The following is a 27,545-nucleotide window of genomic DNA, read 5'->3' on the forward strand; positions in this document are numbered from 1 at the left end:
CCATATAGTAACAGCATGAAGACAGGTGATAATACAAGACCTAGAGACATAATTAAAAATAATCTGTAAAACTTTTGCCCACCTCATATGGAAGATTCTACTAAGAAACTCATATCAATACTTCCCACCTCAGCCCATGCATAGAGTCCAATTCTTAAGCTCCTCTAAATATAATAACCAGCCACCTATGTATACTCTCCCCTTATTCATTTTTGCCTACCATACTGAGTTTTTATCTCCATCCCATCCCTGATAATCAATGCCCGGAAGTAGAGAGCAGTAACAGAAACACAGTAATTTGCAGAGTACTGGGCTCATGCATGGAATGGGTAACGGGTGGCAGCACTGTGAAATAAATTTAGTGGGAGTCAAGTACTCCACAGAGGAAACATTACACTCATTATCATTTAAAGCAATCACTGCCATCAAAACAATTGCATTTGGAAGGTAGGAGCTCTGCCAGCACAGACAGCGAGATCTTTATGTGTGCGTGCGCATAAAAAAAAGTGTTGCCTTAGATATTAAAAAGATGTGACACCCTCTCCTAGTCTGGCTGAAGTTCACTGGAACTGGAAAGAAAGATACATCCACTTGGAAGGATTCATCTACTTCTTTTTATGATACGTTATAATTAAGCTTACAATTCTACCAGAACACTGTTATACCTTCCAAATACTACAGTCAAAACATGTTGTTTATGTACTCTAAGTCCTCTGGGAGTTATATAATGTTCTGATTCTGTTAATTACCAGATTGGTTGTAAATTAACATTTTTTTTATTTCATCTTTTTGGCAGGCCTTTTTTGAATTAGTGAATAAAAAAGTATATGCATGACCTACTGATCCCACTTTAAACAAACAACTAGCTTTAATTCAACATAGAAAACAAAGTAGAAAAAATACTGCATGAGTTTGAATCTAAAAACTAACTCTATTTTTTACATATTTGCATGTATCTTCTTACATCAAATAGTCTCAACTCCCTGTCAGATTTTGAGAACAGCAGTAAAGAAAAATATGCAAATCCTAACACAATAATCATGTGTTTTTAAAACTGCATAGTTCTCAGAGAAGCACTAATATAAAAACCCTTGATGATATTTTGATTCTTCTGTAAGAAAAATCTAAACTTAATTTTTCAGATGCAATGAAAGAAAAGTAATCCAAAAATGCACCGCAGCCCCTTTTCTTTTTAAACAACCCAATGGGTTTAAGAAGTGTGTTAAGGGAGTTAATCAAGCTATTTGCTTCTGCATAATGTTGTATTTATGATCTGCAATTCCACGGCACAGTTTGACAGATGACAAAATTTATATTATCAAGTTCTGAATGCAAGAAGGCTGCTATAATGCAATTGTGGTCACCTTGGGTCATAGAAGCACAGGGAGGAAACCATCTTTTGTTTCCTTCTTTCGCTCAAATGGATGGGATGAGTTGGGGAGAAGTAAGAAGCAAAGCTTCCTAACCCTCACTCTTAAAAACCTGACAATAGTACTTGTGTGCTTGTGTGCCAGAAGAAGTGTGCTATGTGCTGATTTGAGAAGAGATTTCTCTAATGAGCAAAAGGGAATCCAAAAGATTGTGAATCCTTGTGCCACTTGGCTTGGTGGGCAAATAAGCAAAGGGGTTATTTGAGGTTTGCAAGAAAGCCACAATTGATCCTTTTCAGTATCTTAAGTAAATACTCCTTTTTTTTTGGTTATGTGCATGCAAATTTAAACAGTTACCTTGGTGGCTACACAGAATTCAATTATTCATCTCATTTAAATCAGAGCAGGTAGATGTGCCTGTGTTAAGAGGACTCAATGATTACTCACAATTACCTAATTTTCAGCAAATACATTGTATATTTCACATCAGTCCTTTATCCACCAAACCTCTACAGCCTTCATCACAAGTACATAGACAATACAAGAAGAGATGGGGAGGCAAAGCAGATGTGTTGAAGGGATACAAAAAATTTCAGTGTATAGGGAATGCCTTATGAAAGATGTAGGGAAACTATTCCAATGCTGTAATATAAAAATAGTGCACACTCACTGATTTTTTTTGCTCTTGTTCTAAGACTGGAACTTTGTTCTACTTAGCTGTGGAGCTAATTTTTCAAGGACATTTTACAAATGAATTATTTAGGCTTAAACAGCCCAGATCCTTGAGTGCCACTGAGGTGTATTCAGCACTGGGCCAGAGCACATGGGAGTCACAGACAGTCATTTCTACAAACGTTTTCAAATTTAGATATTGATACTGATTTCCCCTGCTGCCCCTGAAAATTATCCTCAAAGAAATGGCTCCTTTATAAGAATAATAAAATCACTTATGTATAGAAAGAAGTTAGCAGTACTCATGATTCCAGTAGCATAACTACAGAGGGTTGGAGAATGGGTCACCAGTTTTGAATACCAATTTAGATGGAGCGCAAGAAGGGGGGTCACAGCTGCTAATGGCTTGGCTATTGCTGCTCTGGCCACTGTAATTGTCCCAGCTACTGCCATTGCCCAGGGTGTAAAAAGGCATGTTATAGCTCTGCATGATTCATACAAATTCATTACATATGGGGATGGTAACATATAGTGCTTTTGACCCAGTAGGTACAGCACCTGAGGTGGCTCCATGTTTCCTCTGCATTCTGCCAAACCTTAGAGCTGGCGAGGACTTGTTTAGCTGCCAGAATTAGCCTTTCTAATTTCAAATTGTATTGGCACCCTATAGATTATTACACTGAGCTCCAATGATTGCCATAAAGTGTATTTCAGTCACGCCTCTCCTAGTTGAGCTACACCAAGGAACGAGTACAAGGGTATGAAACAAAGCTGGTTACACTAGACTTGTCACCGCAAATTGACCTATGGCAGTGCAATGGCAGCTGAGCACTTAGGTCAAATTTAAGGCTGCTTTGCACTGCACATACAAAACATCCTCAGTAGAACAAAAGTTTCCAGATAGTACAGTTTTCATACAACTGATTGAATATATTACAGGGATTGCACCTTCTTCAGAAGCATCTAGGACTCTAAGTGGATTAAAAGAAACTAAGTGGATCACTCTTCCAACTACTCAATAACTATATAATTTTTATTTGATTATTTAGAAAGTTGAGTGTCCAAATCATTTAATAGGCTAGAAGACATCTCTATAAAAAGACTGGTAGGTCTAAAATAATATGAGCCATTATAGACAGGTACATTATTTTTTGTTAATATAGCTACAAAGGGAATGCAAAGACTTATTTTAAACAAGGCTCTCCATCTGTGGAAACTGTATCAAGATCTTCTGAGATAAGAAAAAGGCAGTGTATTATGCCGAAAGGTTAAGAGGAGTTAAGAGTTAATCCATTTGGTACTTAAATGGGTTAGAGCAAAAGCTCAAGAGCAATGCCTGATACTCAAGATACAATTGGCAAAAAATCCTATGAACCCCAAATCTACTGTACTACTATGACAAAGGAGATGAAAAACATATATACATATAATACTGATTGGCTACAGAGGTTCAATCTGTCAATCTCTAAACAGCAATCTGCTGTGTATCTACATCCATTTTCTCCTGATTATGCTTAGCTTCACCCGCAATCAGCATAAGAGAGATTTGAAAAAATGTGACTTGTTGCTTCACTCTATTATTTGAAGGAAGAATGATTTTCTTATATTACCAGAGCTCCATGGGAACCATGTAAAACACCTGTGAATAAGATGTATCAAGTTTATCATTCATGTGTATCAAACTGTAGAACTCTCCATGGCTTTGGGTCAATATATACCAGAATACAGATAATAGAAATAAAACCTTATTTAGAATTATTAAATTGTTCTGAAGTTTTTAGTGTGACGATACATATTGTATTGATAGAATTACCAGAACTAAGAAAAGCTCATTTTACTTGATTCTTCATTAACAAAACATTATTTTGAAAATCGACCCCTGTCTCACAGTTTACAGCAACTAAAAATGCGCAGCAATGGTGGGAGGTGATTTTGAGAAAAATGCTCATCTGTCTTTTTGAAAGGACAGTAAAGACACTGGCTGGAGGAAAGAAGTGTAGAGCTGTCTGTAAAATGCTGTTGCAGAAACTGATCATTATGCTTTTGAAAGACAGTTATTAATCACTGTTGTTAAGTGGCTTTGTATTTGCAATAGCTCACCTCATAGATAAATTAGTCAGTGCAAGCCCTATATAATGGAAGAAACTGATTTGGGAAGTGAGGTGGCTGCTCTGTATCAACAGAGGCATATCTTAACTTGCAAGCTGTCCAGTTACAAGACTTGATAAGAGATTTGCCACGTGGACTTGGTGTGTAGGCAGTAGACAGTGTTGACAGTCAGACCAGAGTGGTGAGAGAAAAAGGTTGCTTTCATGGGATATAAGCTACTGACTTTTTTTTGGTCTCTGTATCCAAGTAGAAAAGGCTTTTCAGCTACCATAGTCTGAGAGAAGTATATATCCAGATATATTAAGTGAGCCAGTTCTTTTATTCTAACTCAACTTCCCTGTTTTTAACAAATCTTTGTTTTGTTAATATTACTGTTCTATGGAATATCTTGATGGGTACAAGGTTTCTGGAAGGTATTTCTCCCCTTCAATATTTGTTAAAATGAACAGATTATGAGGTTCTAGCCCAGTAATGTTATTGTTGTTAGGCTGGGTCAAGTGTACATAAAGAAAGAAAATATGGCAAGAATTGGGACAGGTATTGTTCATGGTTATCAAATAACTATTCAGTAGCAGATTCTGTATAGGTTTGAAATAAGCTAATAGTATCAAAGGGTGGCTTTTATGGCATGACCTGCAACAGAGGGATAAAGAAAGGTTCATGTTAACCAGGGACCCCTTGGGAATTCTGACACAATATTTTAACCCACTGCAATTCATATGCAAACTCTGTGAAAGTCTATGGTACAAACATAGGTTCAGAGATCTGAAGGTCAGAAAAATATAATTATGATTATCTAGCCTGACTTTCTGCCCAAAACAAGCCATTAGATTTTATCAACCTTTTCTACACATCACTGTTGGCTTCAGTGTAGGTAATATATACTGGCAGGTATGTAGACTCGTAGCTAATATATCCTGGTATGTAACCTAACCCTTTCTATCCTTGTTTTTCTAGCTTTGAGTCAGCTATAGTGTGTGCACAGGGGTACTAATTGCTTTGTAAGAAAGATTTTGATATTAATTGCTATTTGTAATTATTAAAACTGGTGCAAGGTTTCTTGAGTTGAAACAGAAAAGAAGTAGCTGATGGAAAAATATATAAGCCTTAGGTTTTATTCATAAGTTCCTGTGAACTAAAAGTTACCCCAAAGTAGTAGATAAAGTTTAGGAACATGACACACGCATTCTTTGTTGCAAATCACGGGTATATAACCTTTTAAGTTTGATAACTAGAAGTGATTAAAAAATCAAGGCTACCTGCAACATAACTGTGTCTTGCACCAGACCTACTTAGAATGACCTTCTCTACCAAAATATTATGTAGCGATAAAGTATTAGTGTATTTTTCAAATACACTAGTCTACAGTGAAAAGTTGAAATGCTAAGACTCATTTCACAAACAACCTAATTTTGTAGACTACCTAATAGAGATCTCAAAAGAGAAACTAAACACACTGCACACAAAAAATCAAGGGTCATAGAAATCTGATTCTTTGTGAAATTTTGTATTGATTGGCCACCTACTTTATCAGGAATTTATGCCTAATTTTGTACCTACTTTGAAATGCAATCATAGCTCTGGAACAGCTATCAGGAACTTCTAGTAATATACCGTGGTGAGGGAAAAAGCTTTTACAAAATTTTTCCTACACATAAGATCTGACCAGATTTCATGAAAGCAGTGTTATGATAAAAATGCAATCACTCTGTTAGAAGGCTACTATCCTATAAGTATAAGCAGAATTTCCCAGAGGGTCAGCAGCAAAGAGAACACCAAAGACTCAGAAATTTCAAATGACATACTCATATTATTGCTAGTCTTGAAACAATTGGCCACATTTTGGCTGAAACATATGAATTCAAAACCTTTAGACCAAAGTAAAATTTAACAACTAGATTATGCACTGAAAGCTCAAATGGCTTAATGTCTCTTGTTTCTCTGACACTCAGGCAAGGGACAGAAATTACACATAAACCAGTATAAGTGATCAGAAACCAGTGCATATCTGTAACACAACAGAAGTTTAGTGCAAATAAACCTCTTTCAAAATGTTCAAAAACAGTTTAAGATAAACCTGGAGGGATATAGTATCAGACTTAACTGATTTAGGTTAAATCCATTTATTGAACTTCTGTACCAGATCACCTCCAGATTCAAGTTAGCTCACAGTCCCCCAGCATCCGAGGATGATTTGCAACTCCCAGCAAACCCTCTCTCACAGGGTGGGCAGGCTAGCCTGAGCCCAAACTGTCTGCTCCAGCCCAACAGTGAAGCATGCTCCCCTCCCCTCCCCCACCTTGGCTTCCAGCCTGGGCCACTGAAATGTGGTTGCATTTTCAGAATCAAAAGTGAATCTGTTAACTTACTTAAACCTCAAAGATTGAATTGATTCAGCCTTGAGCTTTTTGACTGTACTTAGCCACAGTGATAACATTCTCAAGGAAAAGTACTGAAAATATAACAATGTGTAGTCATCTATAGCATGTTAACAGAGTTAATAGAATAAATATTTATATTCCTACGATTTTGCTTCTGCAATTCATATTATACAAGTTAAATAAAACAACAGAATGCATCTTTACAGATTTCAAATAACATTCAGGTTTCTTGCATAGGGTTAATCAGAAAAGGGACAACTTTTTCAGACTTATAGAAAATCTGCCACCAGTGTTGTGGTTGCAGAGTGAATCAATTTGTGTATTCAAGCAGGTTGGAGAAAAGAGAAGGGGTTTGGTGCAAGATAAGAAAACAGAGGAAGTTAGATGCTAAGGCTAGGGCCAGACAGTACACACAAACCAGTATAAGTGATCAGAAACTGGTTCAAAATCTGTAACACAACAGAAGTTCATTGCACATAAACAACTTTCAAAATGGCCAAAACTGGTTTGAGACAAACCAGGATGGGTGTAGTATCAGACTTAATTGATTTAGATTACATCAGTTTATTGAATTTCTGTTGGTAGGTTAGCCTTGGTCTGTGCTATCTGCTCCAGCCAAGCAGGGCTGGCTGTACCCCTGGCCTGTTGTACAGCAGAGACAGCAAAGCCTCTGTTTCACAGCCGTGTGTCCTGTCTGTACGTGTCAGGCTGGTGGGGTGCGAGAGGAGGGAGGAAAGGCAAGGGAACAGACTCTTCCCACTGCAGCCCCCCTAACACTGCACGGCTGGGCCACTCCAAGTTACTGAAGTGTGGGGGGAAGGTGGGGAAAGAGTCCCCCACCCTGGTGCCGGCATGCCAAGCTGGACATCAATCTGCATGGCGGCGATTCCCCCTCCTCCCCACACTGCCAGTCTGGCTGCTGAGCTCTGCTCCCTGCCAGTCAATGACCTGCAGGGGGAGAGGGGAAGGAGCTGTCTTGGTGCTGAGCCAGGGTCTGTCCACTTCCCCTGCTGGCCCGAATTGGGCCCACTCCCTGCCCCCAGCCTTTCTCCATGCCCCCTGATTACCTGTGGCTGCCTGTGCTATCTGTACCAGTGAGCGGGCAGTGAATGGCCCTGCTCAGCTGGCTTGGCAATGGCAAGGTGCGATACATACTTGACCAGCCTCTGCCTTCTGGCCTGGTCAGTGCAGGCTTCTGCCTGCTTTTCCCCAACTGAAAAGTGAACTCGACTGAATGGAAAACTGAACATGAGTTCACTTTATTATTGGTTCTCTCTACGCAGCTTAGAGAACCCTGCAAACACTGAATTCATTCCACCTCGGGTTGTACTTGACTGTACTTAGCATAAGAGTTGCTTTTACCTCTTCAGCTTTGCAACTCTACTATCTGTAAATAATTAAAAATTCACTATTATATTCATTAGGAATATTGCAAACCAGCATATTTCTTTCCAATCTCTGAGTACCATTAACTCCTCAAGATCAGCAATGAGGCAGCAATCATTTCAGATACGGCCACCTTTTTTTGTTTGCTTGTGGAGAGAGACTCTCACCTGCTGCTTCTCTACAAAATAAAACTACTTCTTTCTTTTAAAAAACAAAATCTCTCTTACACTACCAGGTTTCAAGAGACCATTTTAAGAAAATTTCACCAAATCCAGACATTGTCAAGTATTCAAATGATAAACAGACAAAGCAGTCCCTACTTCTTTCCCCTGTGTGTGTAAACGGAGACTGGGGGTAATAATTACATTGCTAAATTGCTTAGTAACTGTAGGTAAGAAGGCTAATAAAGTCATAATTTATATGTGAAAAGACTGCAGGGGGTTAGTGGTGCACTTCTTATGCTGGGGAGGTTTCATGCTGAGAATTGTATTCCAAATTGGCAGTTGATTCAAAACACTCTAATATACAACAGTTCAAAAATGTAAATATAGCAATGACTGGTCAAATAGGTTTCTACACAGTGATTTGTTGCTATCTTTCACATTAGCCTCCCAGTAACTTCTATAAATCACTCTTAGGCTGAAAACAACCCAGGTGCATAGCTTGCTAATGAATTCATTTACTGAATCAATCTTACTAGATTCATGGGTGGTAGGGAAAGATAATTTTTAATAGTTTCAATTAAAGTATATTTTGTGGGCCAAGTCTACTTATAATGTAAAAAGCTCAGGTTAATGGGCTTTTCCCCAATTTTTTGAGGCCTGAAGAATACAAATCTTTCTCAACAGGCTGTCGAGGAGCCAGTCAGGGGCATCCATTAACAATAATAATAGAGCTTATGGGTGCCTCGTAAATGACTGGATGGGAGGTTTGGCTAATGCCCTTTTCCACTCTTTGTTACAGCATCGTTTTACATGTTGACACCTATCAACCTTCAATGGACAGGTACACAGTGATGTACAGGTTTACTGGAGTTTGGGTTCTCTGTTGCTTCCTTCCCAGTATAACACAGAAGTATATGGATCACAACCATTGAAATGAGGAAAGCAAGACTGGGCCCTAAAACATTAACGTTTCCAATACAGATACATATAAAACATGAACAGATGGAAAAATATTTGCAAAACTTTACCTGTAACCACTGTGACTGATCATTATGACCTGAAGTCCAAGCATTCACTTTGCCTTGCTTGTCTAATCGAGCTTTTCTAGGTTCCCAAGTAAACATGTCCATATTGAGCGTTCTGAAGATACTTGAGGCCGAAATCTGAAAGTCCTGTATATGTCCTGATTTCATCCCAAGAGGTTCAGAGCAACCTGAAAAAGTGAAAATGAATCTATGAGACTATTTACTTAACTTCCTAAGAGGTTTAGGTTTTCTTTTACAAGAAAGAAAGCAATTCCCAGAGTAAGGGCATTAATAATGAACATCTTTGTGGGAAATTGCAAACAAACACAGATGGACTAGTTAAATCAAGCCATTTTATTTTATCAGATTTTGGAAAAATGTAAAAGAATGTAGTGATTTCAAAACATTTTATTCAGCTATATTTTTACCAACATAGAGGACCCCTCCTGGTATAGCAACCAATTGACTTACACCTTGCTACATTAACAAAACTAAGGAAATGCTGTTCTATAAAGCAAATGCTGTTCTGCATATAAAATGAACTGTTCCAAATAGGAGATTTTATCACACCTTCAACACTTCTATGAAATATGAATTTCATTTCTACCTAGGAGAACTTTTACAGTCTTTTCTCCTATGCCTGAAGAAGGGTGTTTGTGCCCGAAAGCTTGCAATTAAAGATTTTTTTTTTGCAAAAATCTAGCTCGTCTAATAAAAGATATCACCTCTACTATAAGTTCTATAAGGCATGCATTTCTTATTAACTCTATTAGTGCTGAAATAAATTCCTGGAATATTAAGGACATCTACACTTTTGCATTATTTGATATCTTACCAACCCCCACCCCCCCCAGTAGTAAAGTGAAGACCACAGGTATTACTGTATTTTCTTACATATAACATGTATCTTTGGCCCCCAAAACAGCCCCCTGCACCTCCAATTGGGTTGCACATATTAAGTGGGGAAGCTGATTTTCTGCCCAGCATAGAAGCATATTCCTTTGATTTCTATTCCACAGTATAGCAGGTGTAGCAATACTATTAGGCAGCTGAGGGGGTCAGGTGACTTAATGGCTCCTTGTTCTTCACTTCACAGGTGTTATTGATCATCTCCCCTTCTTAATGGTTTTGATGTTCCACTAATCAAGCAACCAGTTTTGCTATCCACTAGCTACTTCTAGTCTCTCCAGTCCTTCCTCTCCTCCACTACTTGTGAGATTGCTTAGCTCTTTTCAGTATTATAGAACCATCCCTGGAGACCAGCTTTCACCAATAACCAGGGTTATAGCTTTAGTTAAACAGGAAACAGAGAGCGATTTGACTGAAAATTTGACTGCCCTTGCTCTGTACAACCATAACTCTGGAAAAATCTTTTTTCCTTCATTCTAACTTTCAAAAACAAGGTGGTTATGATATTAGGAGGCATGCTGTATATGAGAAAATAGGGTATACAATAAAATATTGTGAGAGGGTGCTTTTCTCTAAAATTTTAAGCAGCTATAATCTACTAAAATCATGTAAGCAGACAACACATAATTGATATATTCTGTGTACAGATGAAAATAGATACTGATGAACCTTGCTCATTTCCAGTCTTCTCTATTAGATTTCTTTGAAAAAAATAATAGATGGAGTGGATGAGCTTTAGTAAGTTGAATATCTCTGCCAGGCTACCTGCAATTGATTAAGAGGTATATTACACTACAAACAGACAAGATGCATTAGGAATTTGGAGGAAATAGGTTGGTCATGGTAGCAGGAGAAATAGTGTGAAATGGCAGCACTGTAACAGCAGGACCACAATCATGGAGAAGCAGCTAGGCCAAAGGGCTCTTTAGGCAAAAGGAATAGGTAGAAGATAGGATATGAGACTAAAGGACTGGCTCTCATTGGCTGCATCCAGACAAGTGCCACCATGTGGTGTGTGGAACTGCAGACACATCTGTGGCACCACATACTGCACATTCAGTTATACTCCATGCTGCAAGGGAGTAGCGTGGGTGGGCAGACAGTCAAAAAAACCCATGCAGAAAAAAAGCAGAGTGGTGCACACGGGGGCAGCATGCATGTCTCAAAACTGGAGCTTGACCAGCCGGAGCCACATTCTGGCTGCTGGTCAAGCTCCAAGAGGCAGGATTGCGACTACTGTTGCCCCAGGACCACAGGTAAGGTTGCTGGGGCCAGCCCAGTACTGCCCCTCCCCTCCCCTATCCCTGGGCTAACCTGCTGGGTCCCAGAGGGCATGTGGTACAAGTGTTCCCCAGGGACAACCAGTGGTGTGCTGCTGCTAGCTGTCCTCAGGAAACAAGACGTCTATGCTCATGTGGACATGGCTATTGGGTGCATTTATACGTGTGCTTTACTGCAAAATTGACTAATTAATTCCACAGTAAAGCATCACTGTCTACACATGTGCCAGTATTAGAATGCAGTAAATAATTTAACTTTGCCATAAGATAATACTGTTGCGAAAAGTACTATGTTATGGCACAGTTATTTACTTTGCCAAAATGTACATGTAGGTGGTGACAGGTATTGACTGGGGAAAAAGGGTGCTAACATGCAGGGGCTGCCTGCCACACAGCTCTGCAGTTTTACACTCTTGTGCCCCAGCCATCCCCGCTGCTGCCCAGCGCTGCCATCCAGAGCCTGGGGCTGATCCCCTCCCCACCACTCGAGCCTGCTGCCAGTCCACAGCTGCTCTGCCCTAGCTCAGGCTGCTGCTGTCCCAGGTAAACATGCACACACTATGCCCAAGAGCAGCTGACTCCAGTGCAAACAACTCTGGAGTTTAACCTGTTGTATTAACTGCATGTGTTATTCCCATTTTACGCCAGTCACTGAACAGAACTATTAATCAGTGTAAATGAGTACAATGTCTTCATATCATCAAAAAATGGAAGAAGCAAATGAATATTACCAAGTGAAGGAAGTGGAATACAGAAAGCAATGGCTTTAAGTGTATGTGAAAATGCTTCTAATCATACCCTCCCCCCACGCCACAAGAGTTTTATGAAATACCAGTAGCTCTTTAATGTATAGCTACTTCTTTTCAATTAAATGACTTGTCAGTTACATGTCTGTGATGCTAGCACATTATGTTATAGAATTAAAAAAATAAGCTACAACCTGAGTTATTTTTTAAAACCTTCCTAAATTTGATTCCAAATACAAGAACATCAGCTACAAACCATCCTCTGTAGCTAAAAACACCAAGTTGTTCCCTGAATAACAGATTTTTTTCATGCCTTGAAAAAATTACTGTGTGGGAGGAAGTGACTTGGTCTTAAAGAAAGACTCATCTATTGCTTTAGCAAGAGATTTTGTTTATTATTCAATTTCAGGCTTTTACTTCTGGATCACTACAACTGTATCTAAGAGTGTCTCATTTGAAGAAAGGAGAAGTGCCTGACACACAAATATGGGTTGTTAAACCAGTTTGTTTTTCAACACTGCATTAATCTATCACAGGGAATGAAGTCATAGGTTGCTTTTGTAGAGCTTTTCTATTTTGTGCCCAAAAGTGCCACAAAGACAGGGCACAGATGGTAAAGTTATAGCTTTCTGTGTCCCAACAGACCATTATTTGTGGGCTGTCTGAATGCTACTATGGATTTATTGGACGTTTTTCTGCTTATGTGCTTGTGGGCATCATGCATGCAATTCACCACTGGTCTCCCTCCCCTTCCAAAAAAGGGAGGAAAAAACCCAAAAGTTATGCTGCTTAGAGAAAAGCAAGGGAGAGAGAGAGAAAGCAAGATCCTAATCCAGAAGGAAATAACAATATGTACACAGGAGTATGAACAACACATTATTACTATATAGAAGCAAAACACATCCATTATAAAACATACGTTCAAACAAATCTTTCCAAAATAATAAAACATCCAACTCATATAACTTTCCACTTGTCTTTCCATTGAGATACAAAGGCCAGAGACATAAGACTTTTGTAAAACTGTGCATATTTTCTACTTTCAAAGGTCATTTAAATTGTGTTTAGAAGGAGCTTCTTATCTTCACTACATTGTACAAACTTTAAATGCCTGGTCCAAATGCCCCTATCAGTAATTTCCCCTCATTTTATAAACTGGGTAAAAGATGTAGAGATAAATGGCTAGATTCAGCAAGGTGAGGGACTGGGTCAAACTGTTGGCCCAGTATCCCACCTTAAATATCCCACCTGTCTGCAAAATGCCACCTGTCTGTAAAATGGCCTGTTATTTAATCTTTGTGGCACAAGGATTTCATGGAAATTATAATTAAAAACATTTAGTTGAGTCTAGGCTAGTGTGAATATAGGTCTTTGCCTAGTGGGGAGTGTATGCTACAGTTTAGAAAAATGTGTATTGAACTGATGGCATGCTCCCCAGAGACTTGTCTTGTAGCTTAGTAACTTTTTTCTTCAGTTTAGCTGTGTACCACCTATGATGAGTCAATTTCCATTGATTTTAGCAAAGCTCAGTGCCTCATGGGAGACATTCAGAATCTCATGTGATTATGCGAAGACTTGGAGTCTGTGCTAGAGCTAGACATTCATATTGAATATTTCCCATCTGTAAGACTTGTGCTCAAATTACTGCCTGTCTTGCCATAGGCCAGAGTTTGTAAAGGCATGGAAAACACAGAGCAGGCCAGTTATCCTAATGCAAAGACTGCTTTGCCTTAATTACTTCATGTTGTATGGCTTTCTGTTATATGTTAATAAAGAATAAATAGATTTAAAAACGCTTATGAAAACAACATATGAATTGTTGATGGACAGTCCATTTGAATCAAGAAATCATGCAGGGTTCCTTCCCAATTCAAGAATGTGATGACCAAACAGAAGTGAAGGGCAATTTCTGCTCCCCTTACTTGAACTGAATTGGGTCTTACTCCATAAATGTGCCTTCCATATTATTAAGACTACTCTCAGAATTAAGTATCACTCATCATAAATAAGGGTGGCAGAACCTGTTGCTAAGTGCAGAGGTTTGCAGTAGAATCCATGGAAATTAATACATGCTCATTTTATAAGTGGCTGTTGCAAGGAAATAGAAAGAGCTTATTGTGATATAAAGGTGTTTGGAGCCCCACTTAAATAGTACTATTTCTAGTGTTAAAAAGTTAGCTATGTACCTAACAGTTGGTGAAGCATGATCTGAGAAAGGTTCCATTTTTGATCTTCCTTTAATTAGAAAGATTTAAAAAAAAAGAAAAACAATCCCCTGCTCCATCAGAAGCACAGCAAATCTTACCCTCCACCCCCTTCTTTCAAAAGTTATTCTCTTTTCCAGCAGCAGCACTTAGTTGAAAGGACCAGACCTCTAAACATACTCCCTAACTTAAGACGGATCACCTGGAACTAGAGTGAATTAGTCTGTCTTTACATATAATTCTATTTATCTTTCAGTTGAGACTGAAATCATCCTGGTGAGCTCTCATTTCTACCTCATTTCTGAGAAATGGTGACCTTGAAACTGATATAAGACCACTGAAATCAATTCATTTTAGTAGCTTTCACAGTTCTTTGAGCAAAACAATTCCTGGTCATTCTGGCAAGGACTTATTCTAAATTGTGGTTCCAGAAATGGAAGACATGAAAAAAATCTAATACACACTAAACCAGCCAGACAGGAGTTTATATTTACTTTCAAATCTATCTATATTGGAAAAGGGCTTCAGTGAGATTAATGCATTAACTTTTCATTTCTGAATCTGGTTTTGATGTCACTAGAGGACCAAGAATTATTTAATTTAGGCTGTTTTGATATATTATTTGTTAACTGAATGACTACTGTTTGTACAGTTAGCAGCTAGTCATATAAAAGTCACTCCTAAATGCATTTACTGTAGGACTCCCACTGGTAAAAGGATGATCCTGGGAAAAAGATAAAGAATTTACATGTTTTACTGAATTTGAACAAGGAACATAGTTCTTGCAGAGTATAGTTAGGGGTCAGGCTTTATATATATGACTATAACCCCTGCTACTTCAGACCTTAAAAGGGTTTATATCAGCTCCACTAGTTCACTTACTTTTGCTACAAGACACAATTATAGTTTCTCCTGGAAAGTCACAAAACAAATCTAAATCAAATCAAATCAAATCTCAAATGCAATCAGGCCCAGTATACTTTATTCACTTCAAATGGTCTTCAGCTGCACCTACAGAGATCCTGCAACTTCTAAGATTTTATATCCTTGAGTAGCAGTGTGGCTCAGTGAATAGGACACTAAATTAGATCATTAGAAAATTTGTGCTTAGTTTCTACCTCTACTGCTACCATGCAAGTCTGAATGAGCTACTTTACTTCTCCATGTCTGTTTCCTCTCCCACACTTTGTCTTGTCTCTGTAGAATATAGTCCACACATCAGACACTCTCTCAATATGTATTTGTACAATGCAGCCTTGATTTTTGCTGGGAATTGCTGAAGCCAGCATAAATAAACAATCATAACAAGTCACAAATAATTTGATGCCAGTATGTTAACACAGTTTGTCAATGTATATGCCCTCTTAGCTCATTACAAATAAACAGAGACAAACACACTTGGTGTAACCTCACAGATATCAATCAAGTAATTCCAAGGGTATGGTGATTAATATTTTAAACCACTGGCACATATTTTTTTTAAGAGAGAATACCATTATTGCCAGAAAACTCACCTGATAATTCACAGCCAAGAAGTTCCATTCTTAAAGTACAGTGTCTTCTGCAAACCTGGGGATACAGTCGTATGTATTGTGATTTGATTGGAGGTGTGAATGAGTTGGCATAGGGGGTATTGTTGTCCACATTTCCACGGAACACCTGTGGCAAAAATACTCATTTCAAATGTGTTAGGACGACTACAGGATCTTCACTTTACTTTCAAACCTTCATGTCCATCCATTTTGCTTTTTTTGCTATCTCTAGATTTCAGTTCTGCCTTGCCTTTCACAACTTCTCACATTCTGCCCACAACGCCCTGATTTAGTAGGGTAACTAAATGAATAAACATCACTACTGATTACACATGCTTGAAGACAGGCATGTGTTTACATACCTTATTAAACCGGGGCCTCTAATTTGTCGCTCTTTCTTCTTGCATACTCCAACTACAAATGCACTAAATTACATCTTTCTTTCAATTGGTATATTAAAACATCCCTATTCACTTCAGTCTGCTATAATTAACACTGACTGACATTTATTTTTTCCTCCTGTCTTTAGGAACCTGATCCAACTCCCAGTGAAATCAACTGGAGTCTTTCCATTGATTTCAGTGAGAGTTGAATTAAGCCCTTAAGCATGCTTCTATTCTCACTTGACTTTAACTAGATAGGCTTGCACTTTGCCTTCTCCTGTCATTATATACTTTTCCACACAGCATTGCCTCTTCCTGCCTGCATGACAGAAACAGTCCAGCTCTGCAAAATGACTTAGCTCTATCCTACCATGCACAGTGAGGGTTTCCCCCACCCTGCTGCTCTGAATACATTGTAAAAATAACTTTTATATAGGCTGCTGCTGTTCTTACAACGCAGAGATAAGTGGGTTCTCTGCTTTTAAGGGTTAACATTACTCTGCTAATGTAATAAAACTAAATTGAAAACAGAGTAATGAGTAATTACTGGTAAACTAATTAAAATGAAAATTAGTTAAGTGTAATAAATGGGATTATTCCAGCCTTGGGACACTGTATTTATAGATGCATCAATTAAAATATAAGAAATTCTGAGCAGGCATAATCTACACATTTATTGCTTTTTTCAGAAAAAATGAATAAGGCAATACATATCAAGCTGATTTCTCTGTTTCTTTGCTATGCAATTTTGCTCACTTACTAGAGGTGTCTCAGGCTTTTGGAAGTCAGCTATATTTCGGATTTTCATTCACAGGCAGACAACTTAATCTTACCATATCTTCATTGGTGCCTTTTACTTTGTAAGTCATCCATGATTTCCCATCATTACTATATGCAATTTTGTAAGATTTTATATATTCTGGGCTTCCAATCCTCTTAGCACCTTGGGTTATAACTCCAGTGACTCTCATCTTCCTTTGCAGGTTTATCTGAAGTAACAATTCAATATCAACAATAACTATCTGAGGGACACAATTGCTGTAAGCAGCTAAATTCTTTTTCTGACACAGGGAGAAGAAAATACAATGTTCCAGTCTGTAGCACTTTTATTGATTAGCTATATATTTTTGTTCTGTCTTTTCTCCTCATATATATATGTGAAAAAGATGCATTCTTTTGCCCCCAAACATCACATACTATCCTGTATGTTTGTGTCCACACACATACATTTATCAATTCATATATATGAATTGGGTCTTCATCCATTTGGTTTTGGCCCTGCACTGCATCTAGGTTTGGTTGTGGCCCTGCACTTTCAACTTTTTGGCAATCCACTGGAACACCTCCTTGTTGTGCTGCATGCTGTGCCACTGCTCCTGGGTCTGCTCCTTGTCCCAGGTGGCAACAAAATCGGGCATCTCCTAAACAGTCCCGTTCTGTCCCCAGCTCCAGGTAGCAGACGATGATGGCCTGGGCTCTACCGTGGCATTGGGTGGGGTTTGGGTGTCCGTGGTTAGGCAACAGTTTGGCTGTAAGGGTTTAAGTGGGGACACATGGATATGGGCCTTGGTGCATGGTTCCTACTCAGACTGAGTCTGGGTCTGGGTTTGGGTCTGGGTCTGGTTAGGTGTGCCTCCCCTTTTAGAGTGACCCCAGCTTAGCTGACCACACCCTCTTCTCCCTTACCTTTCTGGGGGCTTTTACCTGCCTCCCCAACCCCTGAACTTTCCAGGGGCTTTCACCTGATGTGCCCAAGATACCTGGCCATGCCTTCCCAAGCCCCAAACCTTCCAGGGGCATTTACCTGCTGGACCTAGCTTGGCTGGCCATGTCCTCACCCTCCCTCTCTGCCCACACTCAATCCCTGAATTTTCTAGGGGGCATCTACCTGCCAGCAACAACCATGCCAAGAACACCCACCCATGCCCTGAACTCTCACAACTGGAGTATAGGCTGTCAGTGACTGGTCCATACAAGCTCCGCCAAACCATGAATTTCATAGAGGTATGTCCCTGCCAGTCTGATACTATCTGTCTGATTGCACTCTTTTCCCTCCACACCAGACACAGAACACCAACACCAGCTCCTTCACTCCAGGGTGAGCCTATGCAGAAGTCTGGTCATAGGGGATTTGCATCTGGATCGTTCGTTGTGAAGTTCTGAGTCTGTGTTTGAGTCTTAGGGGTATTCTGGCTTGTGTGTTTAGATCCAAATGGAGTGCTTCAGGATGGGGGTCTTTGGATCTTAGGGGTGCAGGGGGCTGGCCTAAGGTTTCAGGTGTCCAGAAGTCTGGACCGCTCTTTCTACCATGAACCATTGACTGGGCATTGGTTATCAAGAGAGCCAAGTTCCTTAAAATTTAAGAAAAAAAGATACGATATTCTTGATTTAGATCTATAGATTGTCTTAATGTTTGCAAGAAAACCAAAAGAAAGAAAAAAAAGTCCCTGGAGCTTTCATATATATATAAAAATCTCATGAAGCTAACTTCATGTCTGGTGTACTGACATTAATTCAATACAGTTACACCTTGCTCTAAAAGTGTTTATTTTACTATGACCTTTATATCTGCCAAGTCAGTACTTAGCAAAATACAAACTTTATAACTGTGCAATAATAGCTAAGCAGTAGATGAAATCTTTCTTACTTAATGCACTTTAGTAGGCAGCAAATATTAACCAGCTCTTTTAGCACAACAAGCTGTTTTAAAGCTTAGTCCTTTATGATAATGGTGAAGAAAAGCAAACATAACAGATGAATATAATATAAAAATAAACATAAATAAAATATATCTTCTTTCAAACATCTTGGGCCAGATTCTGTTACTCTTTTTTATGGTATGCTGTGTAGCACTTTATGACTTTTGTTAGTGAGGCACGGTTCATCACTTTGAAGTCTATTATAATCCACACAATTCAATTTTATTCCATTTTTGTTGAAGTCTTTTACTGACACACTCATGACAGCACAAAAACTCTGCTCCACTGTTAGACAAGTAACACATGGTGCTTCTTCCCTTTCCTTAGTGCTAGTTCCTATCTCCTGACAGTGAACAGTAAGATAGTGTGACACTTTGTTCTTATCCTTCTCTGGCCTTACTTTATTGGGGGTTGCTCTGGTCTCCTGGCAGTAGAGGGGCTAATCTTCCTTTCATTCACAGCAGCTTCATACTGGTATAATACTTCAATGAAGTTAATCTGGATTCACAGTGAAGTTAAGTGGAAGGAGAATCAGACCCATTGTACCAAAACCAAGCTCCTTTGAGCACGATATGTCTCAGTACTTCCTTATATCCTGGATGTGGCTTTTTAAATACAATCTAGCCTTCAGTGATGTCAAAACAGTATCACAAAATGAGGATTAAAGGATTGTAGGTGAACAATAACAGTAAGAAAGTATAGACTGTGATAAAAAGAACCAGTGAGATTTTCAAGTGTCTCAGGGAATAAAGTGCCCAGGACTTAAGGCATTGAGAATCCTTCAGCATTTATGCACCCCCACCCCACCCCACGTGTTTTCAGATATATGACTCTTCTAGCCACAGCCACCCTAATCCTAGTGAAGTCTCATGTGTCTGCAAACAGGGAATCTGGGATCTATTTTTGTAAAGCAACTGAAGCATTTGTTTCCTGCATTCTCTCGTGACTCTAATTGACAGTTGTGCTATTTCCACAGGTGCACTAATACCTTTGCTTATTTGGTTCATAAACAGAGTGGTGTTGCCTTGATAAGGCACTGAAATACCTGCATTGAAGATGGTGTCCAACAAAAGCAGCCTTGTTAATCTGAGCTCAATTTAAAAAAATGTTTTTCAACCTCACAAGGAAAAGGTATACAACATTTCACAGATGCTGGAAAGTATACATGGGACAATGTTTTAAAATGCATTTAGGTTCCAATCTTGTAAATGAACCAGAATGACGTATACAACTTAATCTGTGAGTGTTAAAAAATTGAGTGCCTATTTTTTCTCATCTTACACTAATTTTTTAAAGAATATTTTAATAAATGTTCAGTGGCCTAATTTATTAGGCAGTGACAAAAATGCGAAGTAAATAGAAATCTTTTTCTCTTAGAAGAAAACATAAGTGACTTATGTAACTTTGGTTTGCCATTTCAAAATTTTTCTAATGTATACGTTCATAATTATACACACACACACACACGTGTGTGTGTGTGTGCATGTGTGTATGTGTGTATAAATATATTCATGAATGTATATATTAGACAGAAAAATCTTGAAATGGCAAACTAAAGCTACATAAATGTGTGTGTGTGTGTCTGTATTTATGTAGCTTTAGTTTGCCGTTTCAAGATTTGTCTTATACATTCATAAATACATATATACGCACATTTATACACACAATCACACATATGTGTGTATATACACACAGAGAACACATGTGTGTGTATGTATCTATGACTTTATGTTAGCAAAATCTTGAAATGGCAAACAAAAACTACATAAATACATACGTGTGTGTATATTTACATATGCAAATTATAGGCATAGACAGATACAGACATTCATATATCAGTGTCATCTCAGTCTTCGATTTTATTTCTGTGATTCAAATCTTAAACTCCAAGAAAATGTATACATTCTTTTTTAATAGCTCTTAAATTCCCTATTCTTCATTAGGTTTATAATGGGAGGCTATTGACTCATCTAACAAAACTCTGTTTAGTACTTAAGGTAGAGTAGGCTGCCAGGTGTCATTAAGGATCTGACTTACAATTTTGGAGCTAGGATTTGGAATACATAAGAGATTTGTTAGCCCACTGAGTAATTTGTTATAGGCACCAGTTGATATGTAAATGCAGAAGTTCAATATTCAAGCAGAATCTGAAGCATGGAATCCATTTTCTTCAGAAATTATTCATAGACTAAATATCTTTCCTACAATGTACAACATAAACAGAAGAAAATAGGAATAACTTTTTTCCCTTCCTTGATGCTGAACTCCACATTCTGAATAGTTGCATTTTTCTTTTCCAATTATCTTTTATCTTGTTTCAATTATTTTGTTTATGCCTCTTTTGGTTGGTCAAATTATGTTCGTTAGACTCTGAGCTGATGATCTGTATACTTATTCTATGTGGCGTGAACAGGAGAAACATTTAATGGGATCGGTTCAAAGTTCATTTCCTCTACAGGCAAGAATTAAATATAAACACATGTAATATGCAGAAAACCTCTACTTAACAATGAAAGTGTTTGCCTGACACCGTCTTGTTTACAAGATATAGCAGCAGACAGGGATGAGTAAACTTACTGGCCTTAGGAGCAAAAATATTTGCAATACTCTTGGTCAGAATTCAGAATCATAATCCTCTTATTATCTTGTACAATTAGTAACAACAATACTAATGTGTTGTTAAATGGTACCAGGCTCTTTGGAGTTTGTTTTTACCATGCTTCTAATCTTGTTTCACAAGAAATGACCAATTAAAATCCCCACAGACTTGGGATTCTGAATATAACTTTTTATGAAGCCTCTGCAACAACAAAAATGTAGTTTATGATGGATTTTGGTGTCTGTCTGTTGTAGTTATAGGCTACTGTTACAAATAATTCTGTTTATTCCAGCATGGAGTATATTTTCTATTAACCCTAGTTACACTGCTGAACCTGTTGTCCAATTGCTGAGAGGCTGAGGATCCAACCAAAGTAGGACTTGACATGAGGGGCTATAGCAAGACCAGAATAAGTGAGTGTTCACTGGATCTTTCACTGCATAGCACCAGTTCATGGTCCTGGGTGTGCTCACTTTTTTGTTAAAGCCTCCTAGAATTGTACTATCAGTAGAACTGCTTCTCTGATTGGTAGCAGTGTTTGGAGATATAGTGTAGACAGGATACCAGAGGAAGTCTATATTTTATTCAGCTGATATCTAGACTTGATTAGAATCGGGTTAGGCTTAATCTAGACAACATCAGTTTGCAGGAAGAATTCAGAACTTTAACCAGTTAAGTTGGAAAACTGAGCACTGAGGCCAAAATTGTCAAATGTGGGTACCTAAAGTTGGTACCTACATCCACTAAATGGAAATTTGGGGCCTCAAGAGTGTGAAGAAATAAAAGGATGAAAATCTATGGGTTGTGTTGTGAAAAGGCACTCTCTAGGAATTCAAATGCCTCCAGGTAAGGGAGGGAATCAAATCAGCATCACCTATATCCTGGATGATATTTTGGGAAAATACAGGTGATAGTGTTGGTGGCACAACTGTGGATGCATGTTTGTAGTCAACCTGGTTTTTATTTTTTTAATAACGAGGTTGGTAATTCAACACAAATTTGTCAAAAAATTGAAGATTTTAGGATGACCAAAACTGTATCTGTTGGCTAAATTAATATTCACTGAAAAAAAACATTGCCCGTCATCTGTTCTCACCACCTCTGAAAATCAGACACAAATATTTATGTTCCTAATCTGAATCATTCTAATTTAATAATCTTGGCCTAAGCCTCCTAGCTGGTGCTAGTGCTAGAGCTGCTGTAGATGTTAAAGGTGGCTGAAGTGATTTAATCTTGACAAAGGAAGAATAGTGTATACAGATGTGAGGTAGAATCAGAAACCTACACAAGGCACAGTGCAACACAGAACCACAAGATGAGCTATATCTGTCCCTGAACTATAAACGTCATTGCTTTGTGCTGAAACATTAGTTATTTTTTAAACTGTCAGTAGAAATGAAAACATAGTTTGAAGGATGATTCATTTTTATCCATGAGCCTTGCACCTGATTCTGAAACATGCTGAGAATCTACTCTACTACTGAGTTCAAGGAGAACTGCAGGCATATAATAAGTCTCTAGAGTAGGTTTGTCTGTAGCAGCTTTATAGCAGTCACTTCTATAACTGGCTATTCTTATATTGGTCTATTTGACAGCCCTTCCAGTAAAACATTTACAGATATATTAAGAAGATGTTCCATATTGTTCCAGTACTGACAGTACAAAGAAAATCATTCCTTCATGCAACATCAAAGTGCCAATGGAACAGATAAAGCAGGTCAATAAATTTAACTATTTGGGAAGCTGGATAACATCAGAAGGTAAATGTGATCAAGAAATAAAATGGACAATAGGGATGGCAAAAGATGCATTTCTGAAAATGAAAAAGATATTGACAAATAGCAAAATTTCTCTGGGGATGAAGTTAAGAGTTTTGGATTGCTATGTTATATCAGCCCTCATGTATGCATCAGAATGCTGGACAATATCGCCAAGTATGTAAAAGAGAATTGAAGCAACTGAGATGTGGTTTGTAAAGCACATCTTGAAGGTATGTTGGACAAGTCACACTTCAAATGAAGATATTTTGTTAAGAGCAGGCTTCAGGAGAAAGTTGTTGATTAACATCAGAAAAAGACATTTGGAGTTTCTCAAACATGTTATGAGGAAAGAAAAAATTGAAAGTCTGGTTGTAACTGGAAAGGAAGGAGAGATCATGAAAGATAGAGCATGACTTATGTCAAGAGTCTATCTAAATAAACAAATGTATCAACACTGGAAATTCTGTATGCCTCAAAGAGAAGAGATGTGTGAACTTCCTGTTTGGATATGGTACCTACAGAGAGACTGACAGTGCTGCATAGGGCTCCATTCAGAAATCCTTGTTTGAGATCAGGTAAACTTCAAGACTAAAAAACTGTCAAGAACAAAGCTTAACATGCCAAGAGGGTTCTCTGCAAATAGGAAATCCTTGATATATTTCATCTGATGCATACAAAAAAATGATTGAGGAGAACTAAATTCGAGTGAACTGTTATAAAGACTATTCTGTACTTTCCATAGGACTCATGATGCATGTACAATTTTTTTCTGTTACTCCTGATCTGATCCATAGACTAAGGACATGTTTACAAAGCAAACTTACTGTACCAGGCAGTGGCCCACTCCAATGTACCATGCTGTTCCACGCAGGTTACCTCCTAGTCTAGGGACAGAAGTTACACATAAACTGGTTTAAGTGATCAAAAACTGGTTTAAACCTGTAACAGAACAATGCCCAATAGGTTCAGTGCACATAAACCAGTTTCAAAATGGCTGAAACTGGTTTAACATAAACCTGCATGAATGTAGTTAACAGACTTAACTGATTTGGGTCAAACCGGTTTATGAAACTTCTGCCCCAGACCCCTTGCTCATTCAAATTAAATCAGAGTCCCCCAGCACCCCAGCATGCTTTCCAGCCTTGGGCTCTGCTGTGCTGTGTGCTCCAGCAGAGAAGGATTGCAGGATGGGGAGACAGGTACTGGGGTCTGGGGCCATGGAAGGGGGTTAAGCTTCCCTTCCTCTGAGTACAGAGCTCCCCTGCCCTGCTAAAAACTTGCTGCAGGCTGCAGCTGTGGACTAAGAATCCCAGAGGCACCTGGAAGCTGGAAGAAGAAGTAATTAGCAACCTTGCAGAGTCCTGCTGTTGTGATTCTGGACTTCAAATCCCAGAGACCTTGGGGCAGCAGGAAGAGGAAGTGTACACACAGCCTATGCTGGCTATGTATAGAGAGCTTTACTCTAGCCCCCCCGACTTCTGGCCTGAGCCACTGCAGGCATATGGCTCCATTTCCTGAATCAAAAGTGAATGTCTCTCCAGTTGTTTCTTAGTTTAATTTCTGCGGCTAGACTAACCTGCAAAGACTGAATCAATTCAGCCTCAGGCTTTTTGACTATCTGTACTTAGCCACACAAGGGAAGCAGAACAGCCATACTTAACATGACACATTGGGCAAGTTAATTAGGACTGCCAGTTGTCTTTCATGAACATCGCATAGCTGTGGCTACACCATTGCCAGTTCAGGAGGTAACTCACATGCAGCAGCACAATACATTTGTGTATGCTGCCACCTGGCAAGTTTGTGATATAAACACACCTAAAAAATTTGCACTCATTTAGAGCTGTAGCTAAGTCCCCTCCCAGCTTCCTCCCCCCAAATCTCTATAACAGACTCCTTTGCAATCTGTTACCTTATGGCTATTTTACAGCGCCTAGTATAACAGGGTACATGGCTGTGACTCCTAGGTCTCTAATGCAAATGAATACTAATAATTAGGCTCAACTTTCTTCTGCATTCAATGCTCATGTGTCCCCAAGTAATCTCTTGAAAAACAAACGCATACAAGCAATCTCAAAGACTTTAACTAAACTTTTAACTGGCCTAAAGTTAAGTATGTGTTTAGATGCTTGTTGACCTCAGTGGTACAGTGCACATAAGAAAGGCAATCAGACTGTGACCATCTGTGAATATATCAAATTGCATGTTAAAAACTGTAGATATGGAGAACATAACTTTGAGGGGTTGATTAGATCAAATTATAGCACATGCTATGAACAGTAACACTACATGTGCATTCACTACATTTGGTTTTTTAAAAAAAAATTACTTTACATAATCAGACAGACTAAAAACTGGTTTGGTTTGTTTCGTCTTATTAAGTCATTATTTTGGTCCCAAAGGTAGTTGTTATGAATGCCATTAACTGAACGATATGAATTATTCAGCTACTAGCATGTTTAGACTGTCATCTCAATAAGAGGCCTATAATCAGTCTCATTGTTCAGAATTCTGTGATCTTGTAAATTTTTATCTCATTTGCAAACTATTGATAAAATGGTTATTAACTTTTGTGTTTTAGCTAAAGATAGAAATATAAAATATATTTTATTGTTATTATTAATCCTTCCATATATTTCACTGAATGTTGGCATATTCTTTATGACAGCTCTCTCCACAAACTCTTTAAAAATAAGAAACCCCCCCCAGTATTTAAAAGTTTAGTTAAGGAATGCCTCAATAAAATTATAGGCAGGGAAAGTGCTTTTGATCAATATTATCTCCAAAGAATCAAACTGTTAATAGGTATCTGCTGGTATTAAAGGCAGCTGAATGTGATGCTAGCCATATTGCTCCTTTGTGTGTTATTCACTATAAAAGCTAGTATGCTTCACTCAGGCTAGTATAATTGGCTTGGCTAGGCTCAGGCAAGTCATTACTGATTGACTTATTTCTACATATACAACAGATTAAATTCAGGGCCTTCAGAGATTGGAAGGTAAACTATAGCCATAAACCCAAAGCAGAAAGGCTCAACCATTCTAAAGAATTAAAAGTAAATCTTAAACACACCATAAAACTATCTAGGGCAGATGCTTGATTCATTGTATTAATGGCAGAGACCTGAGGTAATGTTCCATTCCCTTTCTTTTAAGATTCTGTGGAATACAAACATCTTTGCATTCTTAGATAATAAATGTAAGTTGATCCAAAGCCCATTAGGTTTCCTTTAATTTCAAATGGGATTTGACTCAGGCCCATTTGTAGCTTGTCAGGCTAAGGAGTATTAAGGAATTACAATGAGGTGACTTAAAAGAACCTACTGGGCATTCAATTTGTAATATGAGAAGCTGACCCAGTCTGTTTAAGGCACTGACTACTATAACCAAACCTTGTATACGGCTTATCAGAAAGGCAGCTGAAACAGAAATAAGAGGAAGGCAGGATGGCCATGCTATCAGTTATTCATCAGTTATTCATATATAACAGATATAGTGCTCTCAAAAATGTCAGTGAAAGAAGGATTTAAATTTACCTAACTTCATTTTTCTTTTCCAACCCATCTCCTCTGTAACCGCTCATACAAATCCTATATTATGTCCATTCTCTTTTTCACTTACAACTGGTCATCTTCCTCATCTGATTGCCTAAAATTCCACTTCAAATCTCTCTGCAAGTTTCCCATGCCTTATGGATGCCTATTGTAAACACTCTGTTTTAAACACCTAAAATTGAAAATGACTATTTACCTTTATTTTTTGCATATGTATATTTGTCTTGGTAACACCCCTTCTAATTTTTATGACATTAATACATTTTATCCTTTATTTAAAGCCTTATAAATCTCTGCTTCAGATTATATCTCAGACCTTTTTATTCTTTATTGGATTTTCTTTCACCACCTTAATTCTACTAGCAGTGCTATCTTCATGGGCCAGTGTAGACTCCTTCTTTTACTGCTGTCTTCTGCAATGCATTATTTGTGGAATATTCTTCCAAGCAAACTGTTCCTTTCTCTTTCAGTCTTTCCTAAAGTCTTGTTTCTCCCATGAGGTCTACCAATACTACTATTATTATTATTATTATGGGTATTACTTTAGCACCTAGAAGTCTTAGCCATGGACCAGGACCCTGTTGTGTCAGAGCTGTACAAACACAGAATAAGAAAAATGGTTTCTGGGCCAAATCTAAATGTAACAGATGTGCACAGTTAGATAGGGAACCAGTGAAGATAATATTGGTTAGCATGATAAAAAGTTATTATTATGTATCAACACTCTCTCACCCATTTTTTTTTGTGTAGGCATTATGACAAAGGAGTGTTTT

General features: G+C 38.3%; 1 protein-coding gene across 4 annotated transcripts in view; it reads right to left on the reverse strand.

The window, feature by feature from the left end:
- The window catches only part of EDIL3 (EGF like and discoidin domains 3), a 462,394-nt gene that overhangs the window by 86,468 nt on the left and 348,381 nt on the right, over positions 1 to 27,545 (reverse strand). For all 4 annotated transcript variants that reach the window (XM_090038214.1, XM_090038211.1, XM_090038215.1 and 1 more), the window contains 3 exons: positions 16,995 to 17,150; positions 15,761 to 15,905; positions 9,111 to 9,295 (listed from right to left, as the gene is read on the reverse strand). In XM_090038214.1, coding sequence (XP_089894340.1) covers positions 9,111 to 9,295; positions 15,761 to 15,905; positions 16,995 to 17,150 — 486 coding nt within the window. The remainder of the gene's footprint in view (positions 1 to 9,110; positions 9,296 to 15,760; positions 15,906 to 16,994; positions 17,151 to 27,545) is intronic.

This window comes from Crocodylus siamensis, chromosome 3 (assembly GCF_052110815.1).
Source record: "Crocodylus siamensis isolate JL-2025a chromosome 3, ASM5211081v1, whole genome shotgun sequence".
Lineage (NCBI taxonomy): Eukaryota > Metazoa > Chordata > Crocodylia > Crocodylidae > Crocodylus > Crocodylus siamensis.